This window comes from Mauremys mutica, chromosome 7, assembly GCF_020497125.1.
Source record: "Mauremys mutica isolate MM-2020 ecotype Southern chromosome 7, ASM2049712v1, whole genome shotgun sequence".
Lineage (NCBI taxonomy): Eukaryota > Metazoa > Chordata > Testudines > Geoemydidae > Mauremys > Mauremys mutica.
In genome coordinates, this window is record NC_059078.1 from 47,991,638 (window position 1) to 48,019,045 (window position 27,408).

The following is a 27,408-nucleotide window of genomic DNA, read 5'->3' on the forward strand; positions in this document are numbered from 1 at the left end:
GGCTGTGCGTGGCGCAGCGCTACCTGCGGCACTAGAAATAACGAAGGCTAATACCTCCGCAGCAATCCTGTCAATGGTGCGAGTCTCCTCGCAGACTGGTTCCAGTGGCTGGGCACTGGGTGAGAGCAAAGCGAGAATGGCTCTGCCTTGCAGCACTGATTGAACTGGGTCCTTGAGCCGTGCAGGCGCCTTGGACTTTGGAGTGGAAGGAAAAGGCTGCAGCCGAAGTCCGGAGCAAGGGCCCGATCGTGCAGGTGCCCCACGGCTGGGCGCGCAGGGGTCCGGCCCCAAGCTTTGCCGGGACCCGGGGGGGGAGGGGGCGGGCCTGCCCCCCTCCCTGCTGCCCCCGGCGAGAGGCGGCTGCCTGCGGGCTGTCCTAGCGCGGGGCAGGGGCAGGGGCAGGGGCTGGGGCTGCGGCGGGATTGGCCGGGCGGACTCAGGCTGCGCCCAGCTCCAGTACCACGGAGTGCAGAGCCGGGGAGGAGCAGGCGGCGGCGGCCGGAGCTGGGGGGCAGCGCAGAGGTAGGGCCCGGGCGGAGGCCGGCCGCGGCGGGGAGCGCACGGGGCAGCCTCCCCCGCTCCCCGCATGTTTACTTGGGGCTGGGCAGCCGAGCTGGAGCCGGGGGCCCCCAGGGGCCGCGTGGGGGGCCTGGCACTGCTCTGCCCCCCCCGAGCGCCCCGGACTCCTCAAGCCGGGCTGCCCCCAAACTCCTGCCCGACGGGCCCCGACCCCCTGAGACCTGCACTTACCCCTGCTCCTAGCGTGCTCCTGCCTCCCAGCCCTGCCCACCCCACGTACCCCGACCCCTAACGGCCCCCCCCAGCCCTAGAGACCTGCACTTCCCCCCACTTCCCCAATCCATGCATGCGCCTACCTCCCATCTCTCACCCCATACACGCTCCTACTCGCATGCACCCCCGAGAACTGCAATTACCCCAACCTCCCTGTACTTCTTACTCTGATCTTCAGCCTCCCCTCCTCATCCTCCCCATGCTGGGCTACCAGCAACACCTGCCCCATTGCACCCCACTGACCCCTAACCCCCCAATCTAGACACCCTCCTACCCCCACGTATCCCACCCACCCCTCTTACTCCTAACCAGTCTATACTGCCCTCATTCCCACACTTACCCTTACCCCCACGGACCCCTAACATCCATACCTCTTCACCCCCCCCCCACTTCCCTCAACCCCTGTCTCATACACCTCATATACACAGCCTGCTTCCACCCCCTCCCTCATTCCCACTCACCTGGACACCCCACTACTAGCCTCCACAGCACTGACATACCCCAGACCTCCTTGTTTAGCTCCCTTTCACCTCTGCTAACCCCAGCAGCCTACTTTTGCCCTTATTCTCATCTGCAGAAGGGGATACTGAGGCACAGAGAGACTAAATGGATTGCCATAGTGCCACAGTGGGACAGCTGTGAGTAGAACCCAGAAGTCCTGACTCCCAGTCCTTGTAGTACAGAGGTGGGCAAACTATGGCCTGGGGGCTGCATCCAGCCCTCCAGATGTTTTAATCCGGCTCTCGAGCTTCCACCGGGGAGCGGGGTCTGGGGCTTGTCCTGCTCTGGCACTCCAGCTGGGAAGTGGGGTTGGGGGCTTGCCCTACTCTGCACAGCACCTGGAAGCAGCGGCATGTTCCCCCTCTGGCTCCTATGTGTAAGGGCAGCCAGGGGTCTCCGCACGCTGCCCCACTCCAAGTGCGCCCCCCCCCGCGCAGCTCCCATTGGCCGGGAACTGTGGCCAATGGGAGTTGCAGGGGCAGCGTCTGCGGATGGGGCAGCATGCAGAGCTGCCTAGCTGTGCCTCCACGAAGGAGCTGGATGGGGGACATGCTGCTGCTTCTGGGAGCTGCTTGAGGTAAGTGCCTGCCTGGAGCCTGCACCCTTGACCCCCTCCCGCACCCCAACCCCCTGCCCCATCCCTGATCCCCCCTCCTGCCCTCAAACCCCTTGGTCCCAGCCCCAGAGCACTCTCCTGCACCCCCAACCTCTCATCCCCAGCCCCATCCCAGGGCCTGCACCCCCAGCTGGAGCGCTCACCCCCTTCTGCACCCCAACCCCCAATGTTGTGAGCATTCATGGCCTGCCATAAAATTTCTATTCCCAGCTGTGGCCCTTGGGCCAAAAAAGTTTGCCCACCCCGTTGTAGTAGGTCCAGAACATGTTCCCTTGCAATCTGCCATCCCATTTTTCTCATCCCCATCTCCTAGGGTTGCCACCTGACTACAGGGCAAAGTTTTTATGCTGTGGCATTGAGAGCTGCTCTGTCTTCCTGTTGTGTTGGCACACGGGGGGATGACATAATGCATGGTCAGAATAAAGATCCACTGGCCCCAGGAGGCTTTCAGGACATGGGACAGACCCGTGAGAATGGGAATGGGCAGCCACTCTCCCCCATGTTGGCATGTGGAGGGTCTGGAGGGGATCGCATGGTGTCCAAGGCTTTTAACTTAGCCGCCTTCCTCTGCAGCATGGGGCTTAGATCACTCGCACGTATAAGCTACTGTGAGTGGTGGATTCTCTGTCACTTGAAGTCTTTAAATCATGATTTGAGGATGTCAGTAACTCAGCCAGAGGTTAGGGGTCTGTTACAGGAGTGAGTGGGTGAGGTTCTGTGGCCTGCAGTGTGCAGGAAGTCACTAGAGGCTCATGGTGGTCCCTTCTGGCCTTAAAGTCCAAGTCATTGGGCTGTGGAGTGACGGACCACTCCGTTCTGGGTGAACACCCTTGCCAGTCCCACAAGCAGCTCTAGCATCCTCTGGTCCCTAGTGCTAACTGCCTCCCGCCACAGATACCATGGCAGCTCCTCCTGGGCACTGTGGCACAATGCTGCCTTCCAAAGCTCCCAGGGCACTAGCTGTTGTGAGGAACAATCCCGGATGGGGATTCTGGCTGCTTCCCCCTGTTGGTGGCACCGTGTCTAGCAAGTTAAGCCACTGACATCAGGCAGAGCTTTGGGAGGGATGTGCCTGGGTGTGGATGTGGTGCTGTCGCTTTGGAACGAATCCTGATTGGGGAAGCTTTGAAAGCCCAAGACAACGTTCCCCTTACATATACAGGTCTAGATTCAGCCCTGCTTCATTGGAGATGGTGGAGTCATGCCAGGGGGAGATTTGGTTGGTACATTTGATGACAAAGTCTATTCACAGCTGTTCAGGATGGTGATTTTATCCCTTTCCCCTGTGCATCCTGTCTTCTTCCTCACAGGACCCCGATACCCCAGTAGATGGACATCATGTTGCCTGAGGGAGACCCTGAAAGGACAGGGGAGAAGGTCAGAGGCCAGGATCCCGGGGAGCATCCTTCAGTCACGCTCTTCCGAGAGTACCTGAGGCTCAAGACAGTCCAGCCCGAGCCCAACTATGGTAAGGAGGCTGGTTCCCTTTCTTTTACCAGGGCAAGCTGCTGAGGCAGCATGAGCACTGGGGGAGGGTTACACCGCCAACCGGCAAGGGAGATGGCCAGGCAACTAGCTCGCTGCTGTGACGGCCAGTGGCAACGTTCTTGCCTCACATGCCGGGCACAAAGCTCTCAGCACCCTTCTGGAGCGTTGCTGGGCTCTTGTTCCCAGCCGCTCTCCTGGCGAAGATGGGACTAGGGTGCTCCCTTGTATCGTCTGCCGAGGAATCCGCGATCATCTGGTAGAACCACTTAGTTCTTAAAACCATCCCCGCCCTGCAAAGACACCTGCTCGTGGGTGGAAGTGAGTTGGTGGGTGTGAATCCAGAGGAGTCCATGTCACCCAAACCACCCCCACAATTGGCTCTGCTTGGCCTCCTCACAACTGGCCAAAGGTGGAGTTGGGCCACGGGGGCTGAAGTGTCCTGCCCCACCAGCTCAGGGCTGAGGTCCATGCTCAGTGCAGTGTGAGGGAAGCTGGATAACATTGCTGCTGCCTGGGCTGGGTCTGCCTGGTGCAGAGCCTGAGACCTCCATCGCTGATGGCACGTGAATGCTGAAAATATTGAGTGTTGAGGGAGGGGGTGAAAACCCGCTTCACCAAAGAACCAAAAATACCAGCCAGATGTTCAACCTTAAAAAGAAGACAGCAGTTGAAATGGAGTGGACGGGGCATTGGGGAAGGGGTGGCAATGGGTGGGGCAATTCACAATGAAATGGTATGCTAATCTCGCCGACACTGGCAGAAAGTTCCCTGAACCTTGGTAAATGAGCGGCTCCCCTGAGGCAGAAAGAGTCCTAGTGAGACTTGTTAGTGATTGTGCAGCCCAGCCAAGAGGCTTCGCAGCTCATGGTGGCCTCTAGAATGGGAAACTCCCTGGTAATGTGAGATGGGGACTGAAATTCCAGGCAGTGGAACAGCCTTCCTTGAACAGCGCCTTCTGCTGTCCCTGGGATTTGGGAACCTCCTTGCAGGAGCTGCTGCACCACCGTCTCACCCACGGCTGGGATGATGCTCTGATTCTCTACTGCAGGGGTAGGCAACCTATGGCACGGGTGCTGAAGGTGGCACACGAGCTGATTTTCAGTGGCACTCACACTGCCTGGGTCCTGGCCACCGGTCCGGGGGGCTCTGCATTTTAATTTAATTTTAAATGAAGCTTCTTAAACATTTTAAAAACCTTATTTACTTTACATACAACAATAGTTTAGTTATATATTATAGACTTCTAGAAAGAGGTCTTCTAAAAAGGTTAAAATGTATTACTGGTACATGAAATCTGAAATTAGAGTGAATAAATGAAGACTCGGCACAGCACTTCTGAAAGGTAGCCGACCCCTGCTCTACTGCATCACACCTTGTCATTCATGCCTGGGCAAAGTGGATGGAAAAAGTGACCAGATCAGAGCCCTCCACCCCCACTCACTCACACTGGTCTGTCTGCCTAAGAGGCACTTGGCTGCTCTTTGGACTCAGCTACTGCGCAAAGTCCACATTTCGGAGCTCTCTTCCACATGGGGCCACATCTTCCCGTTGTTCTAAACATTAATCAATCACAGAGCAGAGGGATTTAAATCTTGGGTCCAGCAACAGCATCTGCCCAGTCCGTGAGCCAACAGAGTTAAGACAGATGATCTTTTTATAATGTGGTTTCCCCCTGTTGGAGTTGGCTAGCCAAACCCAGTCAAAGCTATTTTAGCTGGTGCTGTATTAATACTCATATTGGATGGACTGGGAGCTTTAGTTTCATATTGAGTGAAATATAGTTCTCATTAAACCAGCATGTAACATGGCTGTGAGTTAGTAACTGAGTGTGTGTGTGTGATTGTGCATGCGTGTGTCAGAGGAGATGTCTTCCAAGGGTGTGATCCAAAGTTCATTGAAGTATTATTTACCCCTTCTCATAACACAAGAGTTAGGGGTCACAAATGAAATTAAGAGGCAGCAGGTTTGAAACAAACAAAAGGAAGTATCTCGTCACACAACTCACAGTTAAGCTGTGGAACTCTTTGCCAGAGGATGTTGGGAAGGCCAAGACTATAACAGGGTTCAAAAAAGAACTAGATAAGTTCACATGGAGGCTAGGTCCATCAATGGCTATTAGCCAGGATGGGCAGGGATGGCGTCTAGAGCCTCTGCCAGAAGCTGGGAATGGGCGACAGAGGATGGATCACTTGATGATTACCTGTTCTGGTCATTCCCTCTGGGGCACCTGGCACTGACCACTGTCAGAAGACAGGATACTGGGCTAGATGGACCTTTGGTCTGACCAGGTATAGCCGTTCTTATGTTCTTAAATAGATGGAAAGACTCCCGTTGACTTCAGTGGCTATTGGATCACTCTTAGTCAGAAAGCCAAACTGGGAGCTGATGTAGGGTTTGCAATTCAATTTCTTTACCGAGAGGACATAAAAAGGCTCATCCTGGTACAACTGGATGGAAAGAGAAAACTGGCAGCTCCTTCCACCAATCCAAATCAGCCTCCTTCTGGCTATTTTCAATTCACTTGTAATTAACTGTCCCACACCTCTCACACACACACACACACAAGCTCCTAATTAGGGGACAAATCCTGCAGTCATTACTGATGCAAAAGGCCCATTGACTCAGTGGGCGTTTTCCCTGAGTAAGGACAGAAGGACTTAAGACCCAGATCCTCAAAGGTACTGAACCGTAGGCCAGGTCAACACTAAAAAGTTGGGTCAACCCAGCTCTGTTGCTCATGGGTGTGAAAAATCCACACCCCTGAGCAACAGTAAAGCCAACCTAAACCACAGTGTAGTCAGTGCTGGGTTGATGGGAGAATTCTGATATTGACTTAGCTGCCGTGTCTCAGGGAGGCAGAGTAACTACAGTGATGGGAGAGCCCCTCCCCTTGCTGTACTGAGGGTCTAGTGAAGACACAGGCCTGGCCTGCGCTAGAAAATCAGGTCGGCTTAACTACGCCACGCAGGGGTGTGAAAAATCCACACCCCGGAATGGTGGTGTTTAGCCGACCAAACCCCCGTTGTAGACAGTGCTAGGTCCACAGAAGAATACTTCTGTTGGCTTCCCTATCGCCTCCTGGGGAGGTGGATTACCTTTGCTGATGGGAGAACCACTCCCATTGGCGCCGGTGGTGTCAGGTAAAGGAGCAGAGGGGGCATATGGGGCGAAGGGGAGAAGCGGCAGGGGTTAGGGGCTGACAAAATCCTGAGAACCTGAGGGGATAAGTCTATTAACTATGTTCAACGTCTCTTTAAAGCCTTCGCTCTATTATTTGTAACTCCTCCTCCCAACTGCTTTCCTAGTGGCAGATTATGATTGTGCTGCAGCTGCAGCAGCAGCTGAGGCCCCAGCCAGGGATCAGGAACTTGTGCTAGAGTGTGTACAGAGCAGAAAGCTGAGCCTTGCCATGTTACGTGGCAGATCTCTGAGCCGTGGCAGAGGCTGAGTATGAGTAGATTGTTGATGGTAGGCCTGCTAATACATCCATTCTTGGGGCTTAGTGCTGCAATCGTGTTCTGTTACTGACAGCGCTGTGCTGGGAGTAGTGTGCTCGGCTGTATAGACTGGGCACTTGCCTATCGACCACATAGACTGCGTGCCACATTATTCACCAGGATGGAACCTGGGCATGATGACCTTTGTGCAGTCTGCGCTTCTGATGTTCTTGCAGCATTGCTGCTCCAAAGGGTTCCCCCTTGTGGCAAGGGGCCTCTGGAGATGAGATGGGAGGGGCTAGAGTGTGGAGACAGCCCCTTCCTAGTGCAGGATGGGGATTCCTGGATGGGAGAGATGCAGCAGGTGCAAGGAAACAGCAAGGGGATTCTAGCTGAATGTCTGTAACTTTCCTGCTTTCTCCCTCTCTCAGATGTGGCCGTGCGGTTCCTGGAGCGAATTGCAGCTGAGCTTGGCCTGGGGTGTCAGAAAGTGGAGGTAGGAAAAGTGAACCCACCCACTCCTCTGCCCCCACAGTGAAATTCATTCCCGATCTGTCCAAGCCTGAAACCACTGGGGGTGTCTGGGGTGCCCCCTGCTAGACATCTTCTGTACAGCACAGCTCCAATCACGGTGCTCCACCAGCACCGCCAGGTGGCGCACCAAGTCCCGCCTCAGAGATCATAGAATCATAGAATCTCAGGGTTGGAAGGGACCTCAGGAGGTCATCTAGTCCAACCCCCTGCTCAAAGCAGGACCAAACCCAACTAAATCATCCCAGCCAGGGCTTTGTCAAGCCTGACCTTAAAAACCTCTAAGGAAGGAGATTCCACTACCTCCCTAGGTAACCCATTCCAGTTCTTCACCACCCTACTAGTGAAAAAGGTTTTCCTAATATCCAACCTAAACCTCCCCCTCTGCAACTTGAGACCATTACTCCTTGTTCTGTCATCTTCTACCACTGAGAACAGTCTAGATCCATCCTCTTTGGAACCCCCTTTCAGGTAGTTGAAAGCAGCTATCAAATCCCCCCTCATTCTTCTCTTCTGCAGACTAAACAATCCCAGTTCCCTCAGCCTCTCCTCATAAGTCATGTGCTCCAGCCCCCTAATCATTTTTGTTGCCCTCCGCTGGACTCTCTCCAATTTATCCACATCCTTCTTGTAGTGTGGGGCCCAAAACTGGACACAGTACTCCAAATGAGGCCTCACCAGTGCTGAGTAGAGGGGGATGATCACATCCCTTGATCTCCCTTTACCATGTGTCTGGGCTCATTTGCCTCAATGAGCGCTTTTGTATCTGCTTTTGCTGCATGCCTTAGAAACGTAATGCTTCCCATTCACTGGGGAGCCGTCTTCCTGCCAGAGAGGTCTGGGTTGCTCACCTTACCCCTTTCCAATGTTAAGGTGACACTGACAGTGCTATAGCCTGGGATCCTCCCATCAAACCAGGGAATGACTGAGTAAATTGTTCAGCGGATCCCGTCTAAAAAGAATTGGTGGGTCTCAGCCAAGTTCTCAGTGGATGTGTCCTCATCACCAAATTCAGCCTTGCAATGAGCACTCCTTGGTACCCCTGTGGGCACTGCCAGGGTGGATGTCCCTTGTCCTTGGCGGTCCTTCCAGTTCTGGGCTGAAGGCCATTGGCGGCAGCGTGGAGCTGGCCTGCACTGCTTGTGCCAGACTCATTCTTTGGGTAACCAGAGGACTCCTGTCTGCAAATGTGGGTCTTTCAGTAGCAATCAATCCCCGTAAAAACGGATAGAGCGACCTGAGCATGTCACACTGGAATCCATCCCACCTGCACCCATGGAAGAGTCACCCTGGTCATTAGTGTCCTCCAGCATGGAGTGAATACATGGGTCACCATCAGTACCGTAGTGGGGGGGGGAGCGGCTGCTCCCCCACTGAGACAAGTGGTGCTGTCAATTTCTTGGCGCCTTTTTACTCATCTGGGGGAGCAATTTAAAAAAAAAAAAGGCGCCACCTGCTGCGGCACTTTTATTTTACATACCCGGCAGCACTCCGGGTCTTTGGCGGCAGGACCTTTACTCGCTCCGGGTCTTCAGCAGCACTTCAGCGGCGGGACCTTCCCTAGCTCCGGGTCTTCAGCGGCAGGACCTTCAGTGCCGCCAAAGACACCCGGAGCGAGTGAAGGGCCCGCTGTCGAAGACCCGGAGCATCCGGCGGGTGAGTAAAAGCGCTGCAGCGGGTGGCACCTTTTCTTTTATTGCTCCCCCTGTTCCCTCCACCTGGCTACGCCACTGGTCACCACCAGGAGCTACACCTCAGCCTTGTTGGGTAGAGCGAAGCATAGGTCCGTCCTGGATACACCGGGGCAGAGTCTGACCTCAGTTACCCCAGTGCAAGTCTGGAGATGGTGGAGTTGCTCCATATTCCACTGGTGAGACCAGCAGTTGGCCCTTTATCTGCTCCGTGGTGCACTCCATGTGCTTCGTCCCAACCTGCACTGGCCAGTGTAGATATAAAACAGTATCAATATTAATAATTAGGCCTGTGAGTCCTCTCGCCAGTACGCCCTCTGGCCCCTACTCCAGAGATTCACTGTGCTGCATTGGCATGCATGGCACTCTAGCTGGCTCTAGGGGGAGTTCTGGGCAAGGAAAGGCTACCTTCTCGGACCCTTTTTCATGATCCTTGCATTGGGAGTCCAGGACGGGCCAGGGTGCTGTTTGTTTGCTTCCCCCCGCCCCCCATTCATAGCAGGAGAGACCCTGCGAAATGTGATGTTACGAGTGGTTGTTTGCCATTGGTGTACAAATCCCGTGCGGTCGGTAATCCCCTGCAGACTTGGCCAGCCCGTTAATCTGCTATTACAGGTTCTCGGTCTATTTTTGAGTGGATCCATCCCGGCTGTATGTGCTGTAATTAGACTGGGACTTAGCAAGGTCACATTCCTCCGAGGAGGCTTGGGGTGACACGACTTTCCCTGCGACGTGGACTCATGAATCCCAACTGGCAGAAACTTGGGTTAGGAAAAATGTGGGGAAATTCCCTGAAGACAGGATCTCAGTTGTGTGCGTGTTGGCTAGATCTCCTGAGTCATTGGGAGATGCAGAGCGTGCCTGGATTTCAATAGTTTTAGTGATTGCTGAGCCCATATTCTTTCAAGGCCTCCTGCCACTGGCATTTGCTGTTGGATTTTTTTACTGAGATTCTGTAACCCTCATCAGTTGTGTCTAGTGTCCTCTGGGGTGGCCCTTGGGGTGGGGAAGATCAGTGTTAAAGGTTCCTTGCTTGGGGGATTGGATGGTTCCGGGGGTACGGAGTGTTCCCTGCTCATTCACCAGCTCCTGTGGTAACACACTGCCCTTCTCTAGCGCTTCTCATTCCAGGCACAGCCGTCCAGGGTGTTGCTGTCTGGTGACTCTTCAGTGAAATGAAATGGGGGGTCTTGGTGCAGTTCCTAGTGGACCGAGAACCCAGGAGCTCTTGCTTTTGGATCACCCTTTTGGGGTTCAGCTTATCTGCAGCTTTTGGCATCCTTGCTCAGGGTGAGGGTTTGCCTCCCTGACCTCCACAGCTATGAGTCCCACACACTGACCCTGTCCTGTGGGAAGAAGTGTTTCCTTTTGATTGGGTGCCTGTTTATCAGCCATTAATCGAGTGACTCCCCTCTGTTCTCAAAATCCCCTTCCAGGTCTTCAAGCTCCCAGCTGCACCATTTGGATATGGCTTGGGAGCCCTCCGTAGTTGAGGCGTCCTTATGGGAGGAGGTTGCGTTCTGCCTGTGATCTCTCAATCCAGTTGCTCGGAGGGCCCCATCTCTGTCGAGTGCCTTGCAGTTACCAATGGATTTATTCCTCGCAGCACCCCTCTGAGGCAGGGAGTTGTAATCAGATGGGGAGCTGAGGCACTGGGGAGATGCAGTGACTTGACCAAGGTTGCTCAGGGAGTCTGTGGCAGAGCTGGGAATTGAGCCCAGGTCTCCTGGTTCCCAGTCCAGTGCCCTGTCTGTGAGACCCTCCTTCCTCCCCTCCTAGAAGGGAGAGGAATCTCTGGTCCTTTGAAATCTGCTCCCTCCCAGGTGAAACAACCCCTCCCTTTGCAACAATGTGTTTTGTGCGAACCCCGCTGCCCCTCCTCATCCTCCCCACCCAGGGGCTGCTCCGTCAGCTCCTTCTGTCTGCCCAGCTTCCCCGACCCACAGCAGGGTGGAGCATGCCCTTCCGCTGTAACAGACTCCTTTTTGCTTCGCAGGTGTTCCCGGGCCGGGTTGTCACCATCATCACCTGGCAGGGCACAGACCCGCAGCTCCGCTCCATCGTGCTGAACTCGCACACGGATGTCGTGCCGGTGTTTGAGGTGAGAGGTTGTGCGGGGAGGGCTCACAGCTGGGATTTGGCTGCTGCCCCTGGGTGGGCAGGAGCAGTTATTTGCCCAGAGGGGAAGTGGAAGTGTTTCTCAGCAGCTCAGGAGGGTGCCCAGGGCCACTGCTGGGCTGGAGGGAAACCTGGGCCATCTCTGCCGAGGACCTGCCACCGTCAATGCCATCTGCACCCTTTGTTAATTCAAACACAGCGCCACCTACAGTAGAATGTGGGGAACTGCGAGCCTTTGTCAGGATTGCTCTTGCAGGCGGTGGGGTCTTCCCAGGGAAAACGCCTTCCGCTTCCATTTGGGGCTGCCCCTTCCCTCACCCCCGCCGTGTGCTAATTTTCAAGCTGAGGCTGGTTTGATCCAAGGCCCCATTTAGCCCTTGGCCTCTCTGCTGCGATGGAAAAAGACACCCACTGGGATAGTGCTGCTTTCAGAGCCTGTCACCTTTTCTTTTAAAATTATCTCCATTGTGCACGGGACTCCCTCGTTTGCTTCTTGCACTGTGGCTATAAAGTTCTGATGCAGGCCCTGGCTTGTCTGGCTGTATTCTCCAGGAGGGGTCTCTGGCGCTCACCATCCACCACCACAAACTTCAGTTGCTACCTTTTGTTATTTTGGGGGTTACTTACTATGAAATCCTGTTTTCCTATGGGCTGCATTAGGCTCTCAGTGTACTCGATTAGACGTGCACCTGCTCTTTGTAATGGGTGTGTTGGAGTCCAATTTTCCCTGAGAAGCCCCACTGCAGGAGGCCCCGCTTTTTTGTTGAAATTGCCCGGGCGTTTCCTGTTAACATGGTTGCATGTGTGGGGGTTGGTCTTGTCCATTATTGCTTTCCTGTCCCTTCAGATCTGGACAGAGGCGTGTTGGCAGCAGTGCATTGGGCAGCTGCAGGGCAGGCTTCTCCATACTGTGCCTGTCTTGCCCTTCAGTCTCCAGCACTGTCAGGCTGGCATTAAATCACACTCCCATCCCTTTTGCCCCCTCGCACACCATCTACCTCCTAGTGGCTGAGGTGCCACCTACCACATCAGCCCTGTGTGCTGCTTCACCCTCCAAACCAGGCCTCTGTCCATCTCCCAAACAGGGTGCTGCCCCTTTCTTTTATGGGAATGGGGATCAGGTGCGGGGAGATCAGCTTCCTGTCCTGCCCCTCTCCTCCATGGAAAAGTCAGGGCACCATGCTGCGAGCCAGCCGGACTGTGCTCATGCCCTCCGGCAGCGCCCGCTCCCCATGGGGAATCCTGCTATGACACTCAGTGCTGGTTTCTTCCCTGCAGGAGCACTGGACCCACGACCCTTTTGAAGCCTTTAAGGATTCTCAGGGTAACATCTACGCCCGCGGGGCCCAGGATATGAAGTGTGTCTCCATCCAGTGAGTGCAGCTGGCCTCCTCCATTCTCTGTCTTGTCTTAGTTCACCATTGCCTCTCTGGGGCAATCATACTGAGCTGAACGTCCCCTTCTGCACACAGCTCCATCCCTCTTGACTCATGCTCGCTATGAACCCTTGGGCCAGATCCTGATCTTGATTACACTGGCATAAATCTGGAGGAACTCCCCTGAGCTCAGTGGGCAGGTGTTTTGGAATTGTCCCATGCCGGGCGCCTTGCCCCTGGCTGTGCAGCCGCTGGACACAGCTGGAAACGGGTGACTGGGCTAGGTAGGCTGGGCCGGTATGGGAATCCCTGCCAATAGCTGTGTGATGCAGTAGACATTGGAGATCCTGAAAGCTCAGCAGATGACTCTTACCATCGAGGTCTAGTTATTTATATATTGTCCCAGCTTGTATCTGCCTGGACATATAACTAGCACAGGGCTGGGGCACTCTGCTCCCTGCATTGGCTGGCTGGGGTGGCCAAAGCCCTGTGACACCTGCCCCCCATTCCTGGACACCCAATATGTTGCCTGCTCCATACTAGGCCCCTTAATCTTTGGCTGAGATCAGGGTGTGGGAAAACCAAGGGGTGCTGGTGCCGGCTGCAATCTAGGGGTACAGTTCCCTCCATGCATCTTACGCCTGGCCTGGAGCACTGCCGGAGCTCAAGCTTCTCACAGGTACCAGCTTCCTGACCAGTCTCTCCCTGTTCAGGTACATCGAGGCCATCCGGAGGCTGAAGGCCGAGGGGAAGCGCTTCCCCCGAACGGTTCACATGACATTTGTGCCCGGTAAGTGACTGGCTGCTCTTCGTGGCCAGCTGGTTGCTAGAATTTGGCTGTAAGGGGTGAGAAGGTGGGGCTAGAGATGGAGCTGCCCTGCTTTTTCCTTAGGGCTAGTCTACACTTACGAGCCGGGTCGACGCGGTGAGTTCGACTTCTCGGAGTTCGAACTATCGCGTCTAATCTGGACGCGATAGTTCGAACTCCGGAAGCGATAGTTCGAACTCCGGTACTCCACCACTGCAAAAGGCGGTGGCGGAGTCGACCTTGGAGCCGCGGACTTCGATTCCGTGGCGTCTGGACGGGTGAGTAGTTGGAACTAGGGTACTTCTAATTCAGCTACGCTATTCACGTAGCTGAATTTGCGTACCCTAGTTCGACCCCGCTTCTTAGTGTGGACCAGCCCTTAGCTTTGGGACTCCCCTGACCAGCGCGTTCTTGGGAGTGAAACACGTGGAGAAACCAAGCGCATCAAGCCTTGAGCATGTTCATGGGTGGGAGTAAAGCACGTTGAGCTCCTGGTCTGGAAAGCACTGGCCAGATCCAGGCCCTGACGTGTCCTCCTCACTCTCTGTTCAGCCCTGCTCCGCAAACTTTCTTGCATTTAAGGCAGGCTGGAGTGGGTGACTCTGTGCCAGTCTCTAGGCTGTCATGGGGAGCTCTGGCAAGGCAGCGTGAGAACTCTGGGGAAGGAAGTGGAGAAGAGCAGGGAGCTGTTACATGGGGTAGGTTGGAGAGATTGCAGACCCCAGTTCAGTCCCACCAATGCCTGCTGCATTTGGTCAAAGCACTGATGGTGGCCCTTCCTCCCACTGCTTCAGCATTACCCCCACCCCCGCTTTCTAAACTCTGGCCATGAGCTGAGTAGTTCCCATGAGCTGGCAGACAGCTGGGGCCTGGAAATGCCAGCACTGGGGAAAACAGCTGCTTTCCCCCGCCTCGCATCGGTCGCAAGCTGACTACTGTGGGAGTTGGACTGGCCAGAAGCTGCCGCGGGTCCCAGTCTGCCATGGGGTGCTCTGGCTGTGCCACCAGCTGGGGTGAAAGGGAGGGCTGGGCTCAGCCGTGGTGCCCAGCAGAGCTTGACGGCCACTAACTCTGTGTCCTTCCCCTGAGCGCAGACGAAGAGATCGGGGGCTGCAAGGGCATGGAGCTGTTTGTGAAGCGCCCCGAGTTCCAGGCTCTCAACGTTGGCTTCACCCTGGATGAAGGTGCGGCTCCCCGGGTGTGATGGCGGAGGAGCCAGTGGGAGTGCTCTGTGCGAGGGGGGGCAGGCAGGGAGGGACTGAGCTGTGCCCTGGCTGCTGGCCCCTCTGCAGAGATGAGCTTGGCCCCCTGGCCATTAGGCGGTAAATGGGCTGAGATGCATGAAGGGTTGGTGGTGGGGATAAAGGAGGGTCTTTTGTAGGCACATTCCCTCAGCCCAGGGACCAGCCTCGCACCCTGTCTTGGCAGGTACCTTGTCTCATGGGTGAGGGACGTTGAGTGGCTGGGCCATCTGCACTCCTGGCGCCTGATTGGGGCAGGGCTGGGGATTTGGAGATTCTCCCCAGTCCCTAAATGGCAGCCAGTGGCTCCCCTGTTGCATTGCCACTGCAGCAGCTGGCAGTGGCTGCTTGGCTCCCACTCCACCACAGCGACCTGTCTTCTCTGTCCCTCCCCCAGGCCTGGCCAACCCGACGGACGCCTTCACTGTGTTCTACGGCGAGAAGTGCGTCTGGTGTGAGTAGGGTCCAGGACATGTCCCCTCGTTTTACGTCTGTCTATCTGTGTGTTTCTAACATACCCATCATTGTGGTGTCTGGGTGCCAGGCTCACCCACTCTCTCTCTCTCCTTCCCCCCTCTCTCTTAACACATCTCCCCCTCTCATCGGCACTTGCAGGGATTAAAGTCAAATGCGAGGGAAACCCAGGCCATGGATCCCAGTTCATTGAGAACACGGCTGCTGAGAAGTTGGTAAGAGAGAGCGCCCTCTTCTGGGGGGTGAGGGGCTTGCAGTGTCACCCACCCTGGCTTCACCCACCTGCCCTCTCGGCAGGAAGGGCAAGTGAGTGTGACAGAGAGTGAATTGCAGTCCTCTTGCACCAAGGGAGAGACCATCAGCTTCTCTCCAGCAAGGAACAGTGCAGAGGAGATCCCTGCCATTCCAACCCCAGCCTCTGCCAGCAGGGGGCGCTATGGGGAGTGGGGCAGGAGCCCTGGCTGTGTGGGGGAGCTCCTGGCTACGTCAGCCCCAGCCTCTCCCAGTCAGAGCGCCCCTTGTGGCTCCTGTGTGGGAGCTGGTTGGTTTGTTTCTGGGAAGCCCTGGGTGAAGGGCAGAGCTGCTTGCCCTGAGGGTGCAGGCATCTGGGGGAGCCGAGATGTAGCTATAATATGCTGGTCAGGACACTGACACCCCCTGTTCCCACCACAGAACAGAGTGATCACCTCCCTCCTGCAGTTCAGAGAGAGTGAGAAGCAGAGGTAAGAGGCAGTGCTGCATGAAACCTGTGGCTCGTTTGGTCCCCAGGGAGAAGGTGGACATCCTAGCTCCAGAGGATGGGTTAGGGATGCACAAACGGGCCTGGGACTCAGGACTCCTGGGTTCTGTCCTCAGCTCTGCCACAGACTCTCTCTCTGTCCTGGGGCGAGTCATATCGCTGCTCTGTGCCTCAGTTTTCCCATCTGGGAAATGGTTGTGATTATCCTGACTTGCCTCCTAGCGTGGGCGGGGCGTGATCTCAATAGGGCGCTTTGAGATCCGGGCAGAGGACACAGGGAGCGTTGTTTTGAGGGCAGGATCCAGGGCCTGGCTCCACGTGGCAGAGAGCGTGGCTGTCTCAGCGACCCATGTGTGTCCTGGCACCGTGTATCAGTGCACGTGGATGTCACGTTGATGGCCCCAGCCCAGGCGAGGCAAATCTCTGGACCTAGCTCTGCCCTCCCCTTGGTCAGGGTGCAGAGTCCTTTCCCAGGGGAGTGGTTGGGGGTGAAAGGCTCCAACAGACACAGATCACAGACGCTGGGTGTGAACCCCCCCCCCCCCCCCCGCAGATTGAAGTGTGACGAGCACCTCACCCTGGGCGACGTCACCTCCCTCAACATGACCATGCTGAGCGGGGGCGTCTCCTTCAATGTGGTACCCTCGGAGCTGTCTGCCGCCTTCGACATCCGCATCCCGCCCACTGTCAACTTGCAGGTATGGTGCCCACTCTGGCAGGGGTCCCGTTCCCCCAGGGAGGCAGTGGGGTGCACATTCCCCCAGGTTTGGGGGAGATCTTGATCTGCCAGCCATCGCCCCAGCAGTGTCCGCCAGAAGTGTAGAGCTGATGCTGACTTGCTGCTAACATAATGTCCCAGTGGCACAAAGAATTCTGGGAGGCATCAGAGAGGCAGAACAAGGGCTGATGGCATGGACTTGAGAGAGGACCCGCCCCCTCTTGCTCACGCCCCGTTGGTTTGCCTCCTCTCCTGCAGGCATTTGAGGAGCAGCTCACAGTCTGGTGCCGGGCAGCTGGAGAGGGTGTCACCTACAAGTTCTACCAGGTATGGCAGGGAACTGAAGAACTGGGCTCGGAGCCTCCCCTTGAAATCTACTTGGGTGTGTGTAACTTGGCTGGGCACCTCCATGCCCTCACCCTCCCTGTGCAGCCCATCCCAGCTGGACCCCCACCTTCCTGCCCCACATTGCCTCCAAGCCTCTCGGCCTCCCACCCCCCTTGCTCTGCTGCCACCCCAGCCTCCTCCCTCCACCCCCCCCAGGAAGATTTAACCCTCTTCCCTTTTTCCTTTGGTGTAGAAATACGTGGATCAGACAATGACCTGCACCGAGGAGTCCGACCCATGGTGGAAGGCATTCAGTGGGGCCTGCAGAGACATGTGAGTACGACTCTCATGCAGAAAAGGACCTGGGGATTACAGTGGATGAGAAGCTGGATATGAGTCAGCAGTGTGCCCTTGTTGCCAAGAAAGCCAATGGCATATTGGGCTGTATAGTAGGGGCATTGCCAGCAGATCGAGGGATGTGATCATTCCCCTCTATTCGGCACTGGTGAGGCCACACCTGGAGTATTGCATCCAGTTTTGGGCCCCCCACTACAGAAGGGATGTGGACAAATTGGAGAGTCCAGCGGAGGGCAACGAAAATCATTAGGGGGCTGGGGCACATGACTTACGAGGAGAGGCTGAGGGAACTGGAGTGTTGCATCGCAGAGGAGCAGGGACAGAGTTTGACAACCCATGTGATTATAAGCAGAGAGTACTTTATTCATTTCCAGCATGCTCTTTATACTCTTAAAGCAGGCAAGCAAGCAGTTGCTAATTGGTTAACAAATTTAACACACCCGCAGCTGTAACTTTATAGAACTAGCCAAGGCCAACTTCTCAAAACAAAGCTCAAAGCCTAATTAACCCATCCTAAAAACCTAAACATCTTAGCTTCCCACACTACCAACTGCCAAGCTAGCAAAATATTCTCAACACTGGAGTTATTTACTCTGCAGAAGAGAAGAGTGAGGGGGGATTTGATAGCAACCTTCAACTACCTGACGTGGGGTTCCAAAGAGAATGGAGCTCAGCTGTTCTCAGTGGTGGCAGATGACAGAAGCAGCAGCAATGGTCTCAAGCTGCAGTTGGGGAGGTCTAGGTTGGATATTAGGAAATATTATTTCACTAGGAGGGTGGTGAAGCACTGGAATGGGTTACCAAGGGAGGTGATGGAATCTCCTTCCTTAGAGGTTTTTAAGGCCCGGCTTGACAAAGCCCTGGCTGGGATGATTTAGTTGGGATTGGTCCTGCTTTGAGCAGGGGGTTGGACTAGATGACCTCCTGAGGTCCCTTCCAACCCTGAGATTCTATGGTTCTGTGACAAATGGCTATCCCCCCAGCCACGCTGCTGGCACAGTGCCGGCAGGCTGGGCTCACCTAGGGGCTTGGAAGCTCTGCAAAAGCAGGTGCCTCTCAGCCAGGCCTGGGGTGCAGGGGCAAGCTAAACATTGCCCTCCCCAGCTCTGCTGCATGGGGGTGCCCTCCGTCCCTGCCTCCCCACCAGGCCCTGGCTCCCTGTGGCGGGGGAGAGAATAGCCGCACTGGGGGCATGGCTCACCCAGGCTCTGTCTCTGTTGGCAGGCACATGACGTTGAAGCGTGAGATCTTCCCAGCCGCCACGGACAGCCGCTTTATCCGAGCAGTGAGTGCTGGCGCCTCCCCCTGGTCTGCCTCCTTCCCTGCCCACTGCCCGTCCTGCAGATTCTGGCTGGGTCTCCCTGGTTCTCCCATCCCCTCCTTCGGCCTCTTCCCCACCCCCTTTTTCTTGCTCTTGCTCTCTGTCTTAATTTAATTGGTCTCTGACTCTGCTCTGTTGTCTAGTGGGGATGGCCTTGGCCTGACAGTCAGGACTTCTGGGTTCTATTCCTGCCCCTGCCACCGATTCCTAGAGCAGGTTACGCCCCAGTGCTCAGTTTTCCCACCTGTAAAATGGGACTGACCTGCTGTCAGGAAATGCTTTGAGAGTCTCTGGTTAGTGCTGCTCTGTAAATGTGCTGTATTATTATCCTTCCCATTAGTTAACCGTATTACAGTAGTGCCTTGTGCCTGGCCCACTACAAACATTGTTTCTTCTTAAGGAAACAGCATCTTTGGGGGCTTCAGCTAGGACGGTCTCAGATATATGGGGGTGGAGGTATTGAGGCAGTGGGGCCGGGAAGGAGCCCAGAGATGGTTGAGGGGAAGCTGCTTTCCCAGTGGTGAGAATGTGGGGTCTGGGTGGTGCCAACCTGGTAAAAGAGAAGATTGCTGCCCACCTCTGCCCTGCTGCATGGGAGCCCCCCTGCTGGAATGAGCCAGACCTCCCACTGCAGACTCTGGCACGGTCCCCGGCAGTTCAGGCCTGCATGAGACAAGGGCCAGGGATGTTGAAGGGTGGGAATGCAGTAATGCCGGGGCTGGCCAGGAGGGGGCACCACACAGGGTTGAATGTCAGTGGGGGGCGGGGAAAACACAGTGCGATCTCCTGTTTGCAGGTGGCTCAATCCAGCCCCCTCCCCCCCCCACTGGTTCCCCCCTTCTTGGACCCCATGTAGTTTGATACGGCCACTAGGCTCTGTGTGGTGGCAGTGACTTCCCCTTTCACTGCTTTGCAGGCTGGTCACCCGGCTCTCGGCTTCTCCCCCATGAACCACACCCCGGTACTGCTGCACGACCACAACGAGTACCTCAACGAGCGGGTTTTCCTGCGGGGCATCGAGATCTACGCCTGCCTCCTCACCTCCTTGGCCAGCGTCCCCCCTCTGCCAGCAGAGGGCTGAGGGGCACAGCGGGGGGTGGGGGATACCAGTGCGAGAGACGGGGAGTGAAAATTCATGGGGGCAGGGGGCAATGGACATACAGGGGCTGGGGTAAGAAGCAGCTGCTTGGGGGTGGGCAGGACTCCAGGGTTCCTTGGTGACAGCGCCATGTGCAGAACCACCCAGCTGTGCCAGCCTAGAGGGGCAGGCACCTGTTGTGTTCGGGGGAAGAGGCAGCTTGTGTCCCTGCCTGTGCTCCAGGTCCCCTGAGCCCATCCATGGGGCCCTATGGAATTACACCCGGTGTCCAGCTTCCAGCCCATGGCTCTGCAAGCTAAGGGGGAGGCTGCACCTGGGGGCAAGACATGCCGGGCTTTCTCCCATTGCTTGCACTGGGGGTGGGAAATACATCTCGAGTGCCCCATGCCCCCTCCAGGCATTTACCCCCTCACCACATTGCAGCAGTAATGCAAGCCCTCCCTTCCCAACAGGGCTAGGCCTGGGTCCTGGGGTCTATGCGGGTTGAGGGGAGGGTTGCTCTGTCCATCCCAACCCCTCCAAGGCCCCAGAGCCCCTCTCACTGCTGCTTCCAGCCCCAGATCTCTGCAGAGCCGCCTCCAGGTATGGGCCAGGGCCATGGGGCACCCCTTGGGCAGCCTGCCTCTCCCTTGGGCACCCTTGGCTCTCCCTGGCTGCCTAGTGGCTCTCCCTGCTCCTGGGGCTAAGCATCACCACTTGCCCCAGGCAGGGCGGGGATCTGGAAGCAGATGTAGCTGTGGGTGGGTGCAGGCATTGAAAGCAGGGTGGCCTAGTGGATAAGGCACTGGACTGGGGCTCAGGAGACCTGGGTTCCACTTCTGGCTCTAGCCCAGACTCTCTGTGTGACCTTGGGTGAGTCAGCTGAACTCTGTGTGCCTCCATTCCCCGGGTGATCATACCCCCCGAGCTCCTGGTGCGCTGCTCTCAGAGCCTTGACTGGGCGATGCTTTGTACCTGCTGCCTACTCTCATTAAACCACTGGGTGCGGGGGGGGTGGCAGGAAAGCAGCTGGGATAGCACCTCCTCCCGAGTGCCCCAGGCTGTCACTGCCCAGCAAAGAGGGGTTGGGGCTAAAGTCAATTGCTGCGAAAGCTCCAGGCAGGAATCAGCTCTGAGCTGGCAGTGGCAGGTCTGTCTCAGCAGGGGGGCGGTGTTTCCCAGCCATACCGGGGCTAGCAGCAGGGCCATGGCGGGAGGGGATGCCCAAGTCCCCTGTCTGTGTGACCATGCTATGAATTTTCATTCCCTGGGGCAGGAAAGCAGCTGGGATGGCACTTCCTCCCGAGTGCCCCAGACTGTCACTGCCCAGCAAGGAGGGTTTAATTGCTGTCTTAATGAATCACTGCATTGGTGAATGCAAATCAGAGCACAGTGCCTGGCTGGGCACCTGTGCGTGGCACCCTGGAGTCCCAAGCCGGAGGACTGGCCTCATCTCAGGGGGTGGAGAAGTGTCTTCTAGCACATCAGAAAGCCTCAGTGGGGACTCACGTTCCAGATCCCCATTCCCCAGCTCCAGCTTTCTGGCTGCGGCCCTATTCAGGGCCGCCCAGAGGATTCAGGGGGCCTGGGGCAAAGCCGGGGAGCTGCGGCGCTTGTACTCACCCGGTGGCGGTCCGGGTCTTCAGCGGCATTTTGGCGGCGGGGGGGCCCTTCAGTCGCTCTGCGTCTTCGGCAGCACTGAAGGGCCCCCTGCCGCCAAAGACCTGGACCGCTGCCAGGCCAGGGCTTGTGGGGCATTTCGGCAGTGGGGGGCCCTTCAGTTGCTCCATGTCTTTGGTAGCACTGAAGGGCTCCCTGCCACCGAAATGCCGCCAAAGACCCAGAACGCCGCTGGGCCAGGGCTCACAGGGCCGCTGCGGGGCCCGGGGCCTGGGGCAAATTGTCCCACATGCCCCCCCCACCCCCCCGCCCCCGGGCAGCCCTGGCCCCATCACCCAGGCGGGAGCTTGCTGCGGTCGGGGGCTGGTGGCTACCAGCAGGGGGTTGATGCTCAGGGACAATGTGCCTCGCCCGGCTACCTGCAGCACCCTGTTGCCCTTCTGTGAGCCAGTCATAGAGCGAGAGAAATCCTGATGCACCAGGCCAGGCTTCTGCCTGGTGGATGACTGGGCATAGGGAGGTTGACATCCTGTTGGGGGATGGGACAGATTCCAAGGGGCAGGCTTCCAGCCGACTGCCCAGTGGTTATGGTGGGCTGATGCTGAGCAGCTCCTTTGCAGGGTCTGGGGAAAGTGGTGGGCCTGCAGAGGTTTTTCCTCATCTGTGTGTATGGGGGGTCTGCCCACCTGAGCTCCCCCACCCCAGCGTTAACTCCAGTTTTTTGGGCTGCGGGATCAGGTCCAGTTCTTTGCTGACCTTGTGCCAAAGCTGCCAGCTGTCGGTGTGTGTCTCCAGGTGCTTGTGATTTTACTAATTAAAGCCATTTGATTGGAAAGAACAGCCAAGGGTGTGGTAACTCCTGCGCTGGCCTCTCCCCGTCTCTGTCTGTCTGATCTTGAAATCCACCCCCAATGTGTTCTCTCCCCATTACATCAGCCTCCCAAATGGCTGCTCTGGGGTCAACTTCATGCCTTGTTGCACCATAAGAATTGCTACAACCGGGGACGTCATTGGGTCAGTGTCTTCCCCCACTGCCCTTAACTGTCCCGTCCTGAGATCATGTCTTTTCCACTGCTCCGTGCTGGGTGCTTTGGAGGCTCCAGCTCTTCAGTGCTCTACTCAAGGCTAAGGGTTTCTTCCTGACCGCTTTGTGTCCTGAAGCTTCAGCATGAAATGCTCTCAGTGTAACTGGATGTGCCATTCTGACAAGTACCAGACCCTTCGCTGACACTTCCTCAGATGCATGAGCCTCAAGTTAGGCACCTAAATCCCTGGGCAGTGCAGCAAGCAGGTTATTTAGGTGCCTAAATGCAGCTGGAGGGAGAGAATGTGAGACACCCAAATTTGGGGATTTGGCTAGGTGGAAAGGGGGGCCTGAGCACACCAAGTCATTAGCTAAGCAGCCTGTGGGCAGCAAGACTAGACCTCTCAGCTTTGGACCCCCAAGCCCAGCCTGAGCTAGAGGAGAAATGATGTGGCATTACCAGCTCCAGAGCTTTTACACTTGTCATACAAAGCGTCTAAACCTTGCCTGGGTGTCTGTGTCCTGTAGAGGGCAGCAGTGCAGCCCAGGGCACTAACACAGCACTAGCCCCAAGCTGCTGGATCAGTCTGTATTTCAGGCTGACAACCCCCGAACTTGGCAGGCTCCCCCTGGACTAAAGCTCTGGAATGGGTCCTGCAAGAGCAACCGTTCGCAGAATGCTACGTCTCCTATATCTCTGTATGTAGGGGCTTTATTATTGGTCCTGGAGCTCTGGCCTACATGGCCCCATTAGCCACCTCAGCCCATGGGCTGACTGTGCCGGTGGCATTGTGCCACCAGCTGGTGCTGAGCCACCAGCCCTTCGGCCTGGGGTGTGGAGTCCCTGAAATAGGGACAGCGTAGGGGGGATTGGAAATGGAGTGCCAGACCCTTCCCTGCAGGAGAGTCTCTGAGCAGGTGGAGTGCCCTGTTGTGTCTAACAGCTCTGCACCCTGTGCCTCGGAGCAGCAGAGCCAGAGCCCATGGCCTGAAGGGTGCACTAGGGCTGCGGAGCCAGAACAGGGAGGGCTGTGGGGAGAGCTGGATTCACTCCTGCAGCACCAGCCACCTGGCCTAAGTCGTGGCTGCAGAATCTGAGCAGCTGGCAATGCTGTGTAAGAGGCAGGGAGAAGAAGATGTTTTCTGCCTACCGGGTCTGAACTCCCCTTGGGAGCTGAGTACCTTGGGCATCTAGAGAGCCTCATGCTGTCAGCAGCCTCTTGCGGGGTCTGCCTGCCTTTTGGAAAATGCTGCGCTCAGCATGCCAGACGAGGACATTCCTTCTGGCTGGCAGAGGAAACGTGACCCTCGAGCTGCCTGTAACCAAGGCTCCTTTTCCATTTCCTCCCTACAGCTTTGGAGGTGGGTCAATGCAGAGAGTAGGTGCCTGGAGGGCTGGGATGCCATGCCAGGCACAGGGGACAGCAAGGAAGAGGTACAAAGCCAGGACTAGGCAGGAAAGGACTGGGGCGCTGATGCTGGCATAGTTAGTGCAGGGAAACCGGCATGGTCAGAGGATCCGAGCTGTAGCCCCTGCCCCAACATCATGGTGGAAGTGTTGCCGGGCCGGGCCCCTGCCAGACCCCTTTCTGTACCCTGCATCCATGGGGCAGAAGGATGGAGGATAGGGAGCAAAATGCTCAGGGCAAGCAAATGATGCTTGCCTGGCTCTCACCAACGGACCCAGCCTCAGCTCGCCATGGGCTGGAGCACCCAGCACTCCTTTCATGGAGACCTTGGCCTAACTAGTGCCAGGCCATGGAGAGCGGGTGAGCACCTGGGAATGAGATGAAGGGACAGGCGGCGGTAGGTGACTTGTTAGCCTGGCAGGCAACAACCAATCCCACGGCAGCTGACGAGCTGTTAGTGAAAGGCCTCATTGGCTCCAGGGGAAGCTGGCGAGGCAGGGGAGTGGCACAGCCACAGACCAGCTGGGCAAGTTTGTCAGCAGATTCCAGCCTCTGCTGCCAGGCTGTGAACTGCAGCTGGCCAGTGAGACATGGGCGAGTCACCCTGGCACGCTGGGCTGGAAAGTCAGAGCAGCACTTGGCAATCAGGGGCATGGGTAGGAGAAAGCCAGCGGGCTAGATGTGAGGGGAACAGAACACCACAGCAACTGTGCTTAAAGGCTCCAGCCAAGCTCAGGCCCCATTGTGCTAGGTGCTGTACAGACTCATGGTGAGAGACAGGCACTGCCCTAAAGCGCTTGCTCTCTAAAGAAACAAGGGTGGCAGAGCAAACAGAAGCCCAGAGAGGGGGAGGTAAGTTCACATGACAGGTCAGCATCAGAGCCCAGATTGACTGAGTCCTAATCTACTGTCCTATCCACTAGGCCACGCTGCCTCTCTTGGAGCCCCCCACAGTGTGGGTGTGAGCCAGCACCTTACTTGTGGTATGAATCCCCATGGGGCTCAGCTAGCTCACCTCAGCTGGGTGTGGTGTGGGAAGTGGGAGCAAGCATGTGACGAGACTTGCTCCTGCTCCTGCTCCCAGCTCACCTTCTGAGTACATGGTGGCCACTAATGTAGAGTTAGACAGTCAGAGGGGCCTTAGTTTTCCCCCAAAGGAAAGAGAAGCTTGATCCACGGAGTCTCTGGCCTGGCTGATCTCTTCCAGAGGACAAGTAATTGTGTCAGCACTGAGCTCGTCTGCCAGTGGCTGCTGCTCTCCAAATCGAAAGCTGCCTCATGCAGCCTGAATGTCTGAATGTCTCCAGCTGATGTCTGCACCCAGTTCCCTTCCAACTGGTCATGCCAGTATTTGTCTAGTAGCATCCTGCTGTTCCATGCAACTGTAGAGCATTCCCGGGCTCTAGCATGGGGCACACAACTCCTCTAACACACTGGATTGGAATCAAATGCCTCCTGGCTCCCTTTGATGGCCCAGAAGCACCACTAGGTAGCACTCAGGCCTTATCCTCCTGGTAACCTTTGCTTTCGCGGTGATAGCCTAATGATGACATTTATGCGGGCCACACTTGCCTGGTCTACATCTAAAAATTAGCTCGACTTAGCTACATCGTTCAGGGAGGTGAAAAATTTCCTGCCGTGTGCATCACAGTTAGCCCAACCCAACACCCAGCGTAGCCGCTGCTAGGTCGCCAGACAAATACTTCCATTGCTCCAGCTACTACTGCTATTAATTGTGTGGATGGCAAAACCCCCTTCTGTCGACATAGGCAGCAACTCCATTACGCTGTGCGGCTGTAGCATAACCATGGCCTTTGGCAGGTGTTTCCTTGGGTGGTGCCCTCCTGCCATCTCACACACTTACACCCCAAGCTAAGTCCATATGAGGGGCAAGGCTGCTGCCTCGCCAGCTGCCCATCCCATCACTCCATAGCTGCTCATGCCAGGATATGAAACTAAGGGGCTTGTGTACAATGCCTTCCCCAACCCACCCGCCCTCATCCAAGCACTCCCCAGCCCTCATCCAAAGCCCAGGATCATGGCTAAGCTTACGCGTGTCCTAAAGCTCAGCAAAATCTCCCACTGCTAGACCAAGGGGGAGGTGGTTCAGGGTCAAGGCCCCTCCTGGGAATATTCCCTGCCACCAGCTGTCTCCCTCCGGAAGCTATTAGCGCAGGTGCTTTCTCCAAGGGGAGCTGACCCAGGGCTGGCACCTGGAGAGAGGCGCATCTCAGCTACCCAGGCTCAAACCAATCAGGGATTTATAGGTCAAACCCCACACACAACAGCTGAACTGGCTTCTGGGGCGCTTGTGGTGTCAGGCATGACCATGCACTAGGTGGCGCCATGTATCTAGAAATCCTCTCCCCCACCCCCTCCCCAAGCTGGCAGCTCTAGGGGCCTGGGTGACAGAGGTGCAATGAGCCTCACTGGCTCATTCCAAGGTGGGGCCTTGGGTCTTGCTGCACAGTTACTCGTCAGTAAGCACCACTGTTCCAGATGTGAGGGGCGCACATAGCTCTGGCCCCACTCCTGGCTGCTGGCTTTGCTGCTTGTATGTGCTATCAGCCCCCCAGACTCAGCTGTATATTCCCCTTCGGCCCGTGGGAGACAAGGTTCTTATGGCCCAAGGGAAGTGTCTTACAATGAGCCAGGGGATTTTTGCACTTTACAGGCCGCTTTGTTCTGAAGCTCAGCTAGATCTAATTGCACCTGCTGAGTGACTGACCCGAACACACACAACGACAGGGCCATCGGGGAAGGGCTGGAGCGGGGGTGGAAATAGCTCAGCTGCTTCCCTGCTTGTGAGGCATTCGATGCATCCGTCACTGGGACTGTCTCTGTGCACTGCAGAATGAGGAGACTCTTCCTAGCTGGCTTTCGCTGCTCCAGATAATGGCCCATTGTTCTCCCTGAAGCACCTCACAGGAGGAAGGCTGGCCCCAGGGAAGTTAATGTGAGTTTTGCCATTGCCATTCATGCAGCCAGGATTTGCCCTCCCCATCCCAAAGCAGATAGGTTATTTAAAAGGGTTTGGGGAACAATGATCCAGCTCTGGGTTGTTCGCAAACTCCTTGCTCTGTGATTGGTCAGCCAAGTTCTGCAGTATTGTTTTTGCTGCCCGATTGGCTGGGTGAGACTTTTTTAAAGAGGCAGTGAGTTAGCAGGGAAAGACAGTCCAAGCAGTATGGTGGAGGAGTTGCCTGGCCGGGACAGGCCAGGGGGCCAACCCCATCCATTTCAGAGGAAGAACAAAGATACCCTGAAGTGGGCAGTTATGGACTAGCTGGTTGAGATGGGAAATCTCCTTCCTGACCCTCTCCGAGATGAGGGTGGTCTCTGAAGCATGAGAGTTGCTAACCCTTCCAAATTCCTGGGCAGTCTGTTTCTTAGCAGTCTATTTGTATGTGTCCATAGGCACCTGTACAAAGATGAGCCATGGCCCAGGCATTAGCAAGAGCAAATCCAGCTGGCAAAAAGCCTGGGGCACAGTAGGGCACATATCTGAGCAAAGCAAGGCAGTGTGTGGGCCCAATCCTGGGGAGAAAGCTACTTTACTAGTTCCCCATTACGCCTGCATGCAAATGTCCCAGAGCAGCCCCTGGCCCTATCGCCCTGCTGTCTGTGATCCATTCCACTCAACACACACAGCAGCCGGTGAAGTCGCTTGCAGGGCACGGCTGAAATTGAAATCAGGTGAGATGAGAAGCGTAGTGCACCGAGTCTGAACTTCCCTTCCCTT

The 27,408-nt window shown here is 56.2% G+C and overlaps 1 protein-coding gene across 5 annotated transcripts in view; it reads left to right on the forward strand.

Annotated features, from left to right (window-relative positions):
- Positions 1-21,295, forward strand: part of ACY1 (aminoacylase 1) — a 29,535-nt gene extending 8,240 nt beyond the window's left edge. For 2 of the 5 annotated variants that reach the window (XM_045022924.1, XM_045022925.1), the window contains 14 exons: positions 3,220-3,377; positions 7,266-7,330; positions 11,053-11,157; positions 12,453-12,547; positions 13,264-13,340; positions 14,453-14,542; positions 14,997-15,053; positions 15,215-15,288; positions 15,746-15,795; positions 16,366-16,510; positions 16,789-16,857; positions 17,111-17,190; positions 18,439-18,499; positions 19,452-21,295. In XM_045022924.1, the coding sequence (XP_044878859.1) occupies positions 3,239-3,377; positions 7,266-7,330; positions 11,053-11,157; positions 12,453-12,547; positions 13,264-13,340; positions 14,453-14,542; positions 14,997-15,053; positions 15,215-15,288; positions 15,746-15,795; positions 16,366-16,510; positions 16,789-16,857; positions 17,111-17,190; positions 18,439-18,499; positions 19,452-19,616 (1,272 nt within the window). In that variant the 5' untranslated portion in view covers positions 3,220-3,238 and the 3' untranslated portion in view covers positions 19,617-21,295. Of the gene's footprint in view, positions 1-143; positions 255-368; positions 523-1,804; positions 1,871-3,219; positions 3,378-7,265; positions 7,331-11,052; positions 11,158-12,452; positions 12,548-13,263; positions 13,341-14,452; positions 14,543-14,996; positions 15,054-15,214; positions 15,289-15,745; positions 15,796-16,365; positions 16,511-16,788; positions 16,858-17,110; positions 17,191-18,438; positions 18,500-19,451 lie in introns of those variants that run through there. The other 3 variants (XM_045022928.1, XM_045022923.1, XM_045022927.1) reach the window with 3 other exon arrangements.
- Positions 21,296-27,408: the final 6,113 nt, after the last annotated feature.